This window comes from Artemia sp. Qi Xiang Cuo, chromosome 19 (genome assembly GCF_049724085.1).
Source record: "Artemia sp. Qi Xiang Cuo chromosome 19, ASM4972408v1, whole genome shotgun sequence".
In the NCBI taxonomy this organism is placed as follows: Eukaryota; Metazoa; Arthropoda; class Branchiopoda; order Anostraca; family Artemiidae; genus Artemia; species Artemia sp. Qi Xiang Cuo.
In genome coordinates this window covers 56,461,205-56,476,965 of record NC_142812.1, presented here as the reverse complement: position 1 = coordinate 56,476,965, position 15,761 = coordinate 56,461,205, and the positions used below count along the sequence as shown (strand labels likewise).

Here is a 15,761-nt window from a genome sequence, read left to right as displayed (position 1 = left end):
TATATTCTTTTCTATTTTCGTTTCCATTTCCTATGCCTATATGTCTATAATATTTCTATGCTCCTGCTTGCAAACTTACAACTAAAAATCCTTTGGCAGAGAAGAGCCTAATGCGCACAAAAAGTTGTGACAGGATACAGCCTTCCCCGAAAAATTGAATGGACCAGATATTTTATTTCAATTGGATCGAAAATAATACCCTTAAGTCCTCGGAAAGAGATGACGCCAATATAGAACAAAAGTAATTCACCCCCCCCCCCAACAGTGCCCAACGATGGACTAGAAAATAGCCAAATATTTTTTTCCCAGTCACTCTGCATGAGCCCAAGGGAGTGCAGACCCAAGACAAGAAGGTTGGACACTGAAAGTGTGGTGGCATGTATAAGCATGCAAAGGTTGGCATCACTTATCACTGCTCCCCGGAGACAAGAGACACAGAGAAAGTGTGGGTAATACATACGTCCAGATGAACAATTTCATTTTCATTACTGAACTTGAAATAATTCCAGACTCCTTCACTCACGCTGTAAATGTTCGACTCCTTGCTAGCAGCCACACAACATTATATGAAGTACCCTGACAATAATGCCAATTCATCTGCCTACAATCTAATGTATCCCTCACTTGGTGGCACTAAAATAGCTTACAGTTGTGATGAAGATACCGGCTTGCCATCTATTAAAAGGGTCAAGGTAGTATCTTTCTTTATGTCGAATGGCTTAGCAGCCTACTGTAAAGAGATTTAAGAATCATATGTCACCTCATACCAATCGGGAGTCGGAAAATTCGCTTCTCAATTTCTTACGCCAAGTCTATGTCAATAGTTAAGTGAGTATATTTCAATCTCCCTTCACATGAGACCCAGGGGTGGATCCAGGATTTTTTTAGGAGGGGGGGGGGCAAAAAAGATCGATTCAAAAAAAATTAGGGGGGGGGGCAAAATAGGTTGATGCGATAAATTTGCGTAAAGGAGCAAGTTTAATTAACGCAAACTTGAGTTAATTAAGGAAATTACACTACCTTAGACGACGCGAGGGGGGGGGTGCCTCCTCGACCCTCCCCCCTCTGGATCCGCCACTGACGAGACCTGATTATACTTATTTTTTCTCACACGTGAAACCCGTTTCAGGGTACCCTAAGGCCAATTATCCTTTCTGGCGTACCTCAACGTGGTCCTTTGCACGGTAATATTCTTTAGAAGATGCATTTCCTGCTAATAGGGCCAGGTATACTAGCACCATTTATCACTCCCTTTTCCTATTTATCTTTTTTTTTACGTCATATTCTGAACCTGATTCAGTTCTCTTCTAGTCTCATTGAGAAAAAGTTTGGAAAAAAATCAAACGGGCTCAAGAGTTTGTCGTCCACTGCATCAAAATGCACGGTTTATCTTCTGCCAATCTTTTGCCGCGTCTGCTTTTCACCTTGATTGATATAAGTTTTGCAGCCTCAGCAAAGCTTGTCTTTTTTCCAGCCAACTTACTAGAATTGATCTTATTCCTTGCCCTTTTTCATTGCTTTTGAGTACCGGTAACAACATTAGAAAAAAAAACCTCATCCTTAAACATTGTAAGGTATCTTGAGAAAAAAATATATAAATGAGGCTAGTTGTTATCAGCACGGGGCTCGAAGAAGGGCCTCTTACTTAAATCTCTTCTTCGAGCTTATAGGCTTCTTTGTACAGTCTAGATGCCTCAGATTCCGAGGGAGGTCTTGGGAGATTATGGTTAAACCAATTCCTACGTAGCATTTGAATTTCAGATGTCAGGTGAGGTGAAAACACCCTGGTCCTGATGGGATTAAAAATAGGTGATTGATCGAATCAGTCGTCATAGGTTATCAGGAAAGGGCTAATGCCCTCCTTGAATAACTTAATATATCACAGCAAAGACAATACCGCTTTCCACCGTCCTGTGTCACGAAAATTTAATTTCAGTCAAAATATGGGCAAAACGCATTACAATGCAGATTCTGAGAGAGAGTCATACAATTTTTCCATCCCTGATACCCTTAACCCCAAGGCCGTACCCAGGGTGTTTTTTCGGAGGGAGTTTTAAAATTTCGAGGGGGGGGGGGTACACAAAAATAATTAAAAACCCATACAAAATTTTTTTATATCCATTTTTGTTACGTTTCTACAAGTCAGACATTTTTTTTGGGAGGGGGGGGGGTGGAACCCCCCCCCCTCACCGTCACAAACCAAAAAACTGGCCACGCCAGGGATCGAATCCGTGCCCCTTGGACAATAATTTACCAAAAGGTTCACTTACCTCTAATGAATCAATTCTGTTTAAGAGATCCCTCTCTTTAGATATATTCCGTTGAACAAAGTCTTCAAATCGCGACTTCATAATTAGCTCTAAATTGTGAGCTTTTGCCAATCTGTAAAAACACATCTTACACCATGAGTACGGCAAGAGCTACAGCCTAGTAAAGAGCGAATCAAAGACAATAGGAATTAAAATCAAAAACCCCATTTTAAATAAATTTTCCAAGCATGGGAATTGTCGTTTGAAACTAATTTAAGAATGAGAAAGTCAGAAATAACCTTAACTTCTCATTCAAAAGGAGAACGGGAGTTGATAAGCCTCACAACTCTCTCCTCTGAGAACATCTTGAGGAAAGGTAGAAATGCACTGAAACCAAATATTCACCATTTCACCATATTTCACCATCGAGCTCTACCCAAATCTTCTCATCCTCCTCTACATATGACCCAAAATGCTAATAGAAAACGTCATGACGTAGATGTATCATTCGTATCATTCTAATATCATTCTGTTGTCATTAATTGTTTCTTTCTTCTTAAATTATAGATTTTTTATATTTATTTATTTTACTACTACTGTCTTTTGTATTTATTTAATGTCTTATCATTCAGTACTATGGCAATGCCTTCTTAATTGTTTCAAAATTTTTAATCTTTTTATTTACTATTTATTTATATTCATTATTATTGTTTTTTATATTTATTAGACGTAGATAGCGACGAAGACCACACTGCCTTTCAATCATAAACAATAATTATTCCACTGTCTTCCACTTGTGTTTGTTTGATAATATATATATATATATATATATATATATATATATATATATATATATATATATATATATATATATATATATATATATATATATATATATATATATATATATATATATATATATATATATATATATATATATATATATATATATATATATATATATATATATATATATATATATATATATATATATATATATATATATATATATATATATATATATATATATATATATATATATATATATATATATATATATATATATATATATATATATATATATATATATATATATATATATATATATATATATATATATCAAACAAACACAACTTAAAAACAATAGGGAAATTTTTTTTTCCAAGACAGTGCAATTTAAATCGGTGAATATTTCGGCCCTATGTCCAAGGGCCGTCTTCAGCACAACATTAAAGAAAAAATATATATAAAAACAAACTTACATTAAAATACGAAGTTTAACACTAAAAATGCTTTTTAAAAAAAACGCTTTTAAAAAACCTTTAAAACAGCCCCAGTATCCTTACTTCAACGAAGTTCAACCAGGACTGACAAATAAAATGATGAGAGAGGATGAATTCATTCAAACGAAATAAAATGAAATTATTAACTACAGGTTTTCAAAGCTAATCTTGCTTTTTTAGCAGCTAGTCTTAAAGGCCTTTTTGTAACGGGTTCAATACTATTGTCAATTGGTTTAATAAAATATTTTGTTAGATCATTTTTAATTAAATTTGAGTATAAAGAATTCAGTGAATATTCTCCTAAGTCCCAATTTAAGGAAATATTTTTATTTATTTTGAGCCTAATTTCGATTGATTCCTGGACCACCTGTTATATCCCCAAATCACTACTAATGAGAAAAGATTTTTCAAAAAGTATTGTGTGGCGGGGATTATCAAAAATATGTCTAGTTAAAGCAGAATCAAAGGAGTTATTAGAATTATTAGCAATTAACGCTTTGTCTATGTCTTCTTTATGCTGGTGTATCCGTTTTTCTAGATTTTGATGAGTTCTGCCAACGTAGTAATTGCCACAATCGCATGGTATTTGATAAACCCCTCTTTGGCGATTAACTGGGGTTTTTATCTTTACCAGAGTTTAAGAAATTTGTGATTTTAAAATTATTGGTGAAAACTAAATACAGATTGTTTTTTGTGCAAATATTTTTTATTTTTGTGGTGATTCTTGGGATGTACGGAAGATAGATTATATTAGAGGGTTTTTCCGGAGCCTCACATTGGGAAATATCGTTGATTTTACGAAAATGTCTTTTTAGTCTATGGTTAATCATATTATTGATAAAAGGAATGGGGTATCCGTTGCCAAAAAGAATATCTCTGATAAAATTTATTTCTGCTTTTATGTATGAATCGGAGCAAATGTTCAGGGCACTGTCAATGAGAGAAGTTACAACTGCTCTTTTAACTTGTGGGGGCTGATTTGAATTAAAATGAAGATGTCTATTGTTTTGTATTGGTTTTCTATAGATAGTGAAGTCAAAATTATTAGCATTACGGATAATTAGCACATCTAAAAATGGTAGTTTATTTTCAAATTCAATTTCTAGGGTAAACTGCAAATTTCTATCATAAGTAATAATATGATCTAGGAAACCCCGAAGTTCAGTTTCCCCATAATTCCAAAGTGAAATTACGTCATCCATATAACGACCCCAATAGACATGTTTTAAAAAAAAGAATTTAATGCCCAATTTTCAAGGTTCTCGACATAAATATTAGCCAGTAGGCCGGATAGAGCTGCTCCCATTCGTAACCCATTTATTTATTGATAAAAAGAATCAAGAAACTGAAAATACATTGAAAACTTATTATAGATTTCAACAAGATTAAATAAAACTTCACCATCAATCCCTGTCGCTGAGTCTTCGATTAAGTGATAATTTTCTTATATTTTGGTTTTTAATAATTGCTCAGAAGTAGCCACATCTATATTCGTGTACAAGGAAACAATATCAAAACTGCTAATTATTGTGTTTTCTGAAATACTTGTGTTATTAAGTTTTTTAACCAAATCTGCCGAATTACTGATGTAGGAATTTTGTGAATACAGTAAAGGTTTGAAAGCTGTGCAAAGCCATTTTCCAATATTGGAAGCGGGGACTTTAGTACATGCTACGATAGGTCTTAGGGGGATACCTTGCTTATGCAGTTTTGTTAAGCCGTAAAATTTTGGACAGAAACTACCACGGGGGTAAAATTTGTTGTATAGTTGTGGTGTGATTTTACCATTCTGTTTTAGCTGTTTTAATTCATTTATAATATTATTAGTAAATTGATCAGTAGGATCATGAGTGATCGGTTTATATGTACTTGTGTCTTTTAAAAGTGAAAAGATTTTGTTGTCATAGTCTGCTGTATCCATGACAAGTGAGTTGCTTTTGTCTGCTTTGGTTATTATAATAGATGGGTCTTTGCGGAGGTTAGATAATATTTTTATGTCATGCAAATTTTTTCATGTGAAAGTGGTAGGAGGCTTAGCCTCTTTTTGGCTATTATAAAGGGTATTTATGAGACAAGACCTAACTTCATCAGTGTTTGAGAGAGATGGGTAGTATTTATGCAAAGCGGACTCAAAAGACGAAATTAAATCTATCACAGGAACTTGTTGTGGAAGAAAAGAGAATTTTGGACCTTTTTCCAGTGCTTCGATTTCCTGGGTTTCAAATGTTCTAGAAGAGAGGTTAACCATACCGGGTCCAAGAGTGAATCTTGGAGAATAAATAAGGTTTCTCATCGAAGATTCCTCTCTCAATTTTTCCAATTTTGTATAAAGTCGTTCCTTTGACAAGCAAAAATCATGGAGAAACAAATTCCTTTCTAATCTAACAACTTGAGAAAAATCAACAGTGGACAGGTTTTCAAAAAAAAAATTTTAGAGAGATTTTCTTTTTGAAGAAATGATTTTTCTTTTTTGCTTTTTATCCTTAATAAAATAGACTAAGTTTATTAATTGTATTGTATTAGAGAATTTCTCTTCTTTCTGGGTATTTAGACGTAAATTATATCTCAAAAACTTAGGAGTAAGATTTTTTATATATATATATATATATATATATATATATATATATATATATATATATATATATATATATATATATATATATATATATATATATATATATATAATTCCCTATTGTTCTACTTATTTTTCATATTTATTTATTGTCTTAAAGACGCCAATAATTTACCAAATTGACAAGTTTATTTTAAAAAAAGAATGAAAACAGGAACAAACACAGAATGAGGGCCCCAGAAAAAATCTTGGGGGGCTTTGATATTTATTTGCAGTTGCATTATCATTTCTTACAAATTCATTGTTGTCGAAATTATTTGTATTTTCCACAAATAATCCATAACAGCGGATTAAGAATTTAATATTTGCCATTGATGGTTCAGTTGGTAAAAAGTTAGAATTGTGGCCCCTGATAAGGAGACATGTCAAGAAAACAATTCTTACTTATGTATAATGATCCTAGTTAACATATTCTCCAAGGGTAGAACCTTTATCATCAAGTCTTTCCTCTTGTTTCCTTCTTTTTCAACTTAAAAGAAAAGAAATTTATATTTTTGCATTATTTCATCCCAATGTGTAAATCTTTTGAAATTGTTGCTATAAAATTTTTTTCATAGATGGCGTGTTTTTGACAAAATATTAAAATACAGCTCTAAAACATTGATGTAAGTAAAAAGTAAGTATGACAGCACTAGACCCTTAAAGTCCAAACCGGCGGTGCTGATCTCCGTTTCGTGGCCCTTTAGCCAGGAAGTGGGGGGCTGAAGAATGAGGGGCTGGGGGCCAGCCATCCTGTGCTGTCGCACACCCTTCCTGCTTACCTTCCCCAGATTTCTCCAGGTACCCATTTAAAGCAGGGTCGACTCTGGCTGAGCTTACAGAGTCATGCCACTGACCCCCGTCCCAAACCAAATAATTGGGTACACTAGGATTCGAACCCTCGTCCTCTCGGAGAAAGAATCCTAAATCCAGCGCACATATCCACTCGGCTAGGACGGCTTTTCAATATCTAACCAAACCTGATAACTTCAATTCAAAATCAACGGTGTGCTGTCGCACACCCTTCCTGCTTACCTTCCCCAGATTTCTCCAGGTACCCATTTAGAGCTGGGTCGACTCTGGCTAAGCTTACAGAGTCACACCACTGACCCGCGTCACAAACCAAAAAAACTGGCCACGCCAGGGATCGAATCCGTGCCCCTTGGACAAAGAATTATCAACCCAGCGAACGTCCACTTATACATTAATGTATTAACCTATATATTAACAGAGCATATACCCCCACCCCCCTAGTGTGCAAATGTATACCCAAACTTGCATTCTGAATCTAAATATAACCAAATGAACTTTATCTTAACCCCTAAATACATCAAAATCAGGGTATACATTTTCACATCATGGTGGTGGGGATAAAATTCACCTGTGATGCAAATGAAGGTTATATTTAGATTCAAAAAGCAGTTTTGGGTATATATTTGCACACTGGGGGTTGGGGTATATATTCTGTTAATATATAGGTTCTAAAATATTCATCAATGTTTTAGAACTTTATTTTAAATTTTTTTTTAAAAACAAAACTTAATAACAAGATTCAAAGCTAGTTAAACGCCATCTATAAAACAAATTTGCATCACCAATTTCAAAAGATTTACACATTTTCTTGAAAGTATGCCAAAATTTTTTATTTTTTTTCTTTCAAGCTGGAAAAAGAAGGAAAAAGAGGAAAGATTTGAGGATAAAGGCCCCCCCCCCTTGGATAATATGTTAACTAGGATCATTATACATATTTAAAAAGTAAGAATTGTTTTCTTAACATGTCTCCTTATCAGGGGCGACAAATCTAAATTTTAGCCGTTCAGTTTTCCCTAGTCGGTCAAAGCAGCTTGTCATTTGATAAACAAAAAATTTATAAATGAATAAATCAGAATTTTGAATATTGTTTAGCAGAGCTTTTAGACTAAAAATGGTACTTAAATTGCGCAGGTCTTCCCTAAATCCGTATGGCGCAAGGTTGGGGTAATAATAATAGTTCGAATAGGGATAAATCCTTTTATTAAACATTGAAACAATAAAAAAAACGAATATTTCGATCGCGAATACAGTGAACGTCATCAGCAGAGTCATCTAAAGTGTTGATTCAATGAGGGTGTAGCACTTACACATCAACTGCATAAGATTTTCAACTGCACAAGATTTCAACTGCACAAAATCAATTTAGGCGCACGATCTTCAAGAAACAATTCGTCCAATCCAATACTGAAATTGATAAATGAAATTCGTCTGAAAAAAAAGCGACATTTTGCGAAAGTACTTAGGAAACACAAGGCTAAATCAGTAGCTGAACTATCAAGTAAAGCCACAAGTGAACCTAATTTCGTATGGAAACTGCTCAAAAGAGATAATTCAAAAGCCTATAATGCTTTCAAAATTAACAGTGACCAGTGGTATGATTACTTTAAAAGTGAATTTTCCGAGCCTGATCCATCATCGTCAAACCAATATGAAAGGGAGCTTGATGGTTGCTTAGGCCAATCAACTGATGAGATCAGTTTTATTGTTACTCGATCTGCGGTAACTGAGTGCATTTCTAAGCTGCAAAGGAAAACTTCTCGTGGTGTTGATGGTCTCTGTGGACAGCACCTAAGATGTGGGTCCCCTCTCCTGATTGAGCATCTGACCTTACTCTTTCAGATGATATTTTGTTGTGGTATAGTTCCTGATTTGTTTAGTACTGGAGTAATAACCTCGGTATTAAAAAGGGGAAAGCCCAAGGACCAATTTTCTTCTTTTAGACCAATTACGGTGTCACCGGTTTTATGCAAAGTTTTTGAATTACTAATTATTGACGAGATATCTGATAAGTGTTATACACCGGATAACCAATTCGGCTTCAAGAAAGGAGTAGGCCGTGACCATGCGCACCATTTGATTGCTAATTTACTTCTACATGCTCAGAAAAATAATGAGGTATTATATTTTGCCGGGTTAGACGTATCTAGTGCTTCGACACGGGTATACATCCACATATCTTATTGACTGCTTATAAGCGTGGAGTTAATATTTCTATCATCAAATCGATGCCCCTGTAGAACCGACTGATGGAGATACTAGTGACTCAGATGAATTCTACTTACAGTTACAGGAGCAAATAGACAAGGTCCCAGGTAGAAATATGATGTTATTGCTGGGGGATTTTAACGCCCAGGTTGGTAGAAATAAGGATAGATGGTATCCCAGCTTAGGTAAATTTGGTGTAGGAAAAGAAAACAGTAATGGATACAGAATTTTGCAATTTTGTAGGTATAACAATCTAGTTATAACCAATACGGTGTTTGGTCATAAAATGGCTCATAAGCTAACATGGTATTCACGTGATGGTAAGACAGCAAACCTTATTGATTGTGTTATAGTAAATCGAAGACTGGTTGGATCAATACAAGATACTAGGGTATATAGGAGTGCTGTTATTGATGTTAAAAGTCAAGATCACCATCTAGTAGTGTCAAGGGTTAATTTAAAGCTGAAATATCGGAAGGGTAATTACCTCCCGGGAAGTTATGATGTTAGTAGACTCCAGGATGAGAATTTGAGAGAAACTTTCCAGGAACAGTTGAATACTAAACTTGAGAGTTTAAAATTTGATAATGTGGAAGATGGTTGGAATAATTTTAGAAAAATAATTTGTGAAGTTGCTGAAGGTGTATTAGGGAAGAAAGCTAGAACTGCAGCTAAGAATATTAGTGAAAAAGATTTAAGTTTAATAGAAAGGAGAAAGGACTTGTACAAGAATTATCTGAGTGATAGATCACATGAAAACAAAAGAAATGTAAAGAAAGTGGAGAAAACATTGAAATATGAACTAAGGAGGTGTGAAGTGGAGGCCATGGATAAAATTGCCGAGGATTTAGAAGATGCAGCTAGACGGCATAATAGTAAAATATTGTACTGGCACGTTAACAAATTAAGAGGTAGCAGTCAATCCAGACTTGTCCCAGTTAAAGATAGGAATGGGGTGGCAATTAGCGATAAGACAAAAGCTAAAGCAAGATGGGCCGAACATTTTGAGAATTTGCTTAACCGAGATAGAGTTGCAGGAAAAAATATAGAGGAAAATGAAAAAGTTTGTGATACCTTGGATGTGAAGGAAGATTTGTTTTGTGAGGAGGAATTAGCAACAGTACTAAAAGGATTAAAGAATAATAAGGCTCCGGATGCTGATAGGGTAGTAAATGAGTTTCTTAAATATGGTGGCTCTGAGGTTAGAAATAAGTTATTGGAGATTATGAATATGATTTTTGAAAAAGGGGAAGCACCTAACGATTTTAGGAAAACCTTAATTAAGCCACTTTATAAGAAAGGTGATAAAAGTGAGTGTGGTAATTATCGAGGCATTAGTCTGGTCTCTCTAGGTAGCAAATTGCTTAGTAATATGATACTTTTTAGACTGAGAGATGCCATAGACAAAGTTTTAAGAGAAGAGCAGTGCGGTTTTAGAAAAGGTAGAGGATGTGTTGACCAAATTTTCACTCTTCGGTTAATAATTGAGAAGTGTTTAAGTTTTCAAACACCTTTGGTCCTCAGTTTTATAGATTATGAGCAAGCGTTCGATTCTGTTGATAGAAGAGCTTTAGTAAAGGTTTTATTCATGTATGGTATACCAGACAAATATATTAAAGTGATTAGTACTATGTACGAGAATAACACTGCTGCGGTTAAGGTAGGAAATGAGGTTAGCAGCTGGTTTTGTAATAAATCAGGAGTCAAGCAGGTTGTGTTCTATCCCCCTTTATATGGATTATTTTGATGGACTTTGTTTTAAGGAGCACAGGAAAGGCAATGGGAGACCACGGAATCAAATGGGGAGGAAAAAGTCTCCTGGACTTGGATTATGCTGATGATTTAAGCATCCTAGATGAAAGTGTGAGCAAAATGAATGAAGTTTTAGAGGCTTTGCGAGTTCAGGGTGCTAGTATTGGTTTGAAAATTAATGTTAGGAAGACCAAGTCACTAAGGCTAGGAATAAGTGAAGATGAAAACGTGACGTTGGGTAATGAAAAGATTGATCAGGTGGGCAGTTTCACTTACCTTGGTAGTATTATTAGTAAAGATGGTGGGAGCAGTGAAGATGTTAAAAATAGAATAGCCAAGGCTCAGGGTGTTTTATCACAGTTAAAAAAAGTCTGGACGAATAGGAAGATAAGTCTGCAAACCAAGATTAGAATCTTAGAAGCTACAGTGATGACAGTGGTCAAATATGGCTCTGAAGCATGGACGCTCCGAAAAGCGGATGAAGATTTGCTAGATGTTTTCCAGAGAAATTGCTTAAGGATTGTTCTGGGTACCCGGCTGACTGACCGTATTTCAAACAATAGGCTATACGAAAAATGTGGTTCAATACCGCTTTCTAGGTCTATAATGAAGGAAAGGTTGAGGTGGTTAGGGCATGTTGTTCGGATGAAGGATGACAGATTGCCGAAAATTGTTCTTTTCGGCCAACCATATAGGGCTAAACGGAAAGCAGGTCGTCCCCGTCTGGGGTGGGAGGACTTCATAAAGAAAGATTTAAAGGAAATGGGAACTTCGTAGGCGGGTGTAAAAAGGGAGGCTTTGAATAGATTGGGGTGGAGGAGGAGCGTACGTAGCTGTGTTGGCCTCAGGCGGCTTGGTGCTGCGATGAGTTGTTAGTAGTAGTAGTAGTAAATCGATGCGTGATATGTATAAAAAGCTAAATGCCAGAGTTAGGGTTACCATCTCACCTGGTAGGGTGGAACTCATTCCTTCAATTCCAGTAAAAAAGGGCATTAGACAGGGCGCTGTTACTTCTCCCCCCCCCTGTTTAATAATACTGTCATTGTGCCACAACAGAACGTTCTAAACAGATGTATATTTAATGGTATTGATATTTCTCTAGCTAACTATGCTGATGACATCCTTGATATTAGTAGAACAGCCTTTGGAATTGAGGAAAATTTTGGAATTCTCGATTGGGAGTATAAACGTATTGGTCTTCGATTTAATGAGAGTAAGAATGAGTTCCTGGTGTTCAATCACCATTCAGATTGCCCGAAAAATGTTCGGTTAGGTGAATATGTTATTAAAACACAATATACACAGACGTTTTTTGGTGTACAGATTGGGTTAGATCTTTGCGTCACGCGTCAACTTTTGAAATATTTTTTTGCTAGAAAAGCTAGGAATGCGTAAGGTTTACTAGTTGCAATAAAGTTTAAATTTAACCGCCGTATCTTAGCTAGCGTTTATAATACATTTGCTGTTCCGCATCTACTTGCCCTTGCACCATTTTGGTCTCTTCTTACTGCTTCAGATATTAGGCATATACGGAAGTGTTTCTACAAGTATGCAAAAAATCTGCTAAGGCTGCCTCTCTGGACTAATAACAGCTCACTATCCTTGCGGTATGGAGTTGCAAGTCCAGTGTCCGCGGTACAGAAAAGAAATGAGAGATATCGAAGGCAGATTATTGGTGAAAGCACCTCTGAAATTGTACGTCCTTGATAATATATTTGTTCTTACATATATAAATCACCTTTCAGTAAAGCATTATTTTTGTATAAACATACAATAAAGGAAAACGTCATCTTTCGGTTCATTTCCACAAGTATTTTAGATGTATACAGGTTGCGAAGCAATAATTTTTATCCGTTTTGTGTTTCAACTTCACTCTTTACTTCCACCAGAAAAACTTTTTGAAAAACTAGTGTTAAAAACATCTTAAGTGCTTTATATTTCTACGTACACAAATCTTCTTTTCAGTGAAGCAATATTTTTGTATAATCATACAATAAAGGAAAACGTCATCTTTCGGTTCATTTCCACAAGTATTTTAGATGTATACAGGTTGCAAAGCAATAATTACTATTCCTTTTGTGTTTCAACTTCACTCTTTACTTCTACCAGAAAAACTTTTTTGAAAAACCAACGTTAAAAACATCTTAAGTGCTTTATATTTCTACGTACACAAATCTTCTTTTCAGTAAAGCATTATTTTTGTATAATCATACAATAAAGGAAAACGTCATCTTTCGGTTCATTTCCACAAGTATTTTAGATGTATACAGGTTGCGAAGCAATAATTTTTATTCGTTTTGTGTTTCAACTTCACTCTTTACTTCCACCAGAAAAACTTTTTGAAAAACTAGCGTTAAAAACATCTTAAGTGCTTTATATTTCTACGTACACAAATCTTCTTTTCAGTACAGCACTATTTTTGTATTATCCTACAAACAAGGAAAACATCACAAGTTGGTTCAATTCCACAAGTATTGAAGTTGTAGATACAGGCTGCGAAGCAATAATTACTATTCCTTTTGTGTTTCAACTTCGCTCTTTACTTCTATCAGAAAAAAAAACTTTTTGAAAAACTAAAGCTAAAAACATCTTAAGCGTTTATATTTCTACGTACACAAATCTTTTCTATGTAAATCAAATTTCTACGTATCAAAAAACAAGTAAAATCTTGTTTTTAGTAAAGCACTAGTTTTGTGTAACCCTACAAACAAGGTAAACATCATAAGTCGCTTCATTTCCATAAGTACTGTAAATGTACTCTGTACATGCTGCAAGGCAATAATTTTTATTTGTTTTAAGTTTTAACTGTAATCTTTACTTCTATCAGAAAAAAATGTTCTGTCTTTCAAATTAATTTTATTGTTAATTAAAAAAAAATACAAAAGACTTAAAATTTCCAGTGTATGCACACAAGTACAATTTCTTTACTAATCCATAAAAAAAGTTTTGACAAAACTCGAATCAATGACCCACACTGAGAATAACTCGTGTTTGGGCTTATATACACTCAACAATAAATAAATAACACTATCTCCAGATACTGTAATAAAAAGATTGCTCTTCAACTCTCCGTACGGTAACAAGTGTTGCCAACGCGGTACAATTGCACCGTTTTTGGTACAATTGTACCAAAATTGTACCGTTTGTATTACGAAACAAATCTATGAGAATTTCAAAAAAGGGCCTGAAATAACTCGAGAATGGCGTTCGATCGAAAAGAAAAGTGCATCATTGGAATCAACATGGTCGATAAGCCTGTTCTGAAGAATTACAAGACCCACCTTGACCAACAAGGAGAATCACCTTTTATTAAAGGGAAAGCACTCATTTATCTCCTTTTTTCTTTCGTTCTTTGTTTCCCCACCGCTAGTTTAAGTTAGTGGAAGTGTGGCCAAATGCTCGGCATCTATAGCACTGAAAAGGCAGCAACTTCTTAAGTAGAAACAATGAAAAAAACTACAAATATCTGCATATTTAACCTAAAGTAAAACTATATAAATTAAGAAACGAGCAGAAAAACATTCAAAGATAAGTTTTATTCAACATGAGGGAGAGTAAGCCTCCGGTTAAGGGCTTTCGATAATGACAAAGTCTGCAGTTTACTTTTTATTAAGGTTTCATCCCATTTTTTTGAGAGTTCAGACTCTTTTACGAAATTCTTGTATTCTTTTCATAATTCCAAACTAAAGTAAAAACTAATAGAATATAACAATAATATAATAATACAAATGCGCTTATTGAAAGATACGTTTTCCAAAACAACTGTTGTCATACAAAAGCAAAGAGTAAACCTAAAAACCGAAAACGAGCAGAAATAAAGTCATGTAATAATTAAAACTTAACAGGGACAGAAATTGTTGTGGGTCAATAGATAAAACTGAATACTAACACTAAATAGATAAATAGTCAAGTTAAACTGAATACGAACTGAAATTAGTAAACAAAAATTGTGGCTGCTACCCCCTTAGCCTCCTGATTAAGCCAAAACATAAATATGACATAATTATGTAGAATAAATAGTTAATAAATTACATATAGGCGTGGGATGTTTCGCTTGCATGCCGCTTATTAGCTCGTTGTTTTCACTGAGATCATGATAATGAGCGTGCGAGTGCCGGAGGCCTTTGCTACCAACCAAAGGAGATGGCGTCAGACTATACTTGCGAGGACCGAAGGCCTGAAACTGTTACTGGAGATGGCCGAAAGGAGGATAAGGAAAAGGGGGCACCGACTGGAAAACCAGCTCTGTCAACTAGCAGGTGACTTAGGCAGAGATTTGGTGTAATAAAAAACTAGGTGTAACAGCAGAAAAATAAAAATCATTGAAAATAATCATAAGCAAGTTGTTTTGTACCAAGAGGGCATCTTTATCTCTATTATAATTTCGTTTACAGTAGTTACAAATAATTTGTTTTTTTTTGCATTATCTTTCAATTAGCAAACTTAACACTAGCTTAGGAAGAGAGAATAAAAATGTCAAACCTTTGTAAAGTTGGAAAGTGGACTAAGAACTCAGGACAATCGACCACGCCTTCTAAATGAAAGTCATATTTAGATCCAAAAAGAGGTGGTGGCGATAACTGTGCATTTTCAGGAAACTCAACCGAATATATAGCGTTGCCAAACTTCCTTAATTTGTACACGTCTTTATCTTCCGGCACAACTGTCTCACTTTCATCTCCATTTTTAGCTACTTCTGAAGGGCTATTTACTTTTTTGTGTCTCCTCCTAGAAAAAGCTTATTAATTAGATAAGATAATCAATAAATAGAATAATTTATAGCCTATTCATAGACTATTCTTCCGGCACAACTGTCTCACTTTCATCTCCATTTTTATCTACGTATGA

General features: G+C 34.8%; 1 protein-coding gene and 1 pseudogene across 1 annotated transcript in view; both read right to left on the bottom strand.

Moving 5' to 3' along the window:
• The window catches only part of Rnmt (RNA guanine-7 methyltransferase), a 134,814-nt gene that overhangs the window by 47,230 nt on the left and 71,823 nt on the right, over positions 1 to 15,761 (bottom strand). The window contains exons 5-6 of the mRNA XM_089105517.1: positions 15,396 to 15,641; positions 2,271 to 2,382 (exon numbers count right to left, since the gene is read on the bottom strand). Coding sequence (XP_088961643.1) covers positions 2,271 to 2,382; positions 15,396 to 15,641 — 358 coding nt within the window. The remainder of the gene's footprint in view (positions 1 to 2,270; positions 2,383 to 15,395; positions 15,642 to 15,761) is intronic.
• Positions 4,854 to 5,825, bottom strand: LOC148941034 (uncharacterized; annotated as a pseudogene).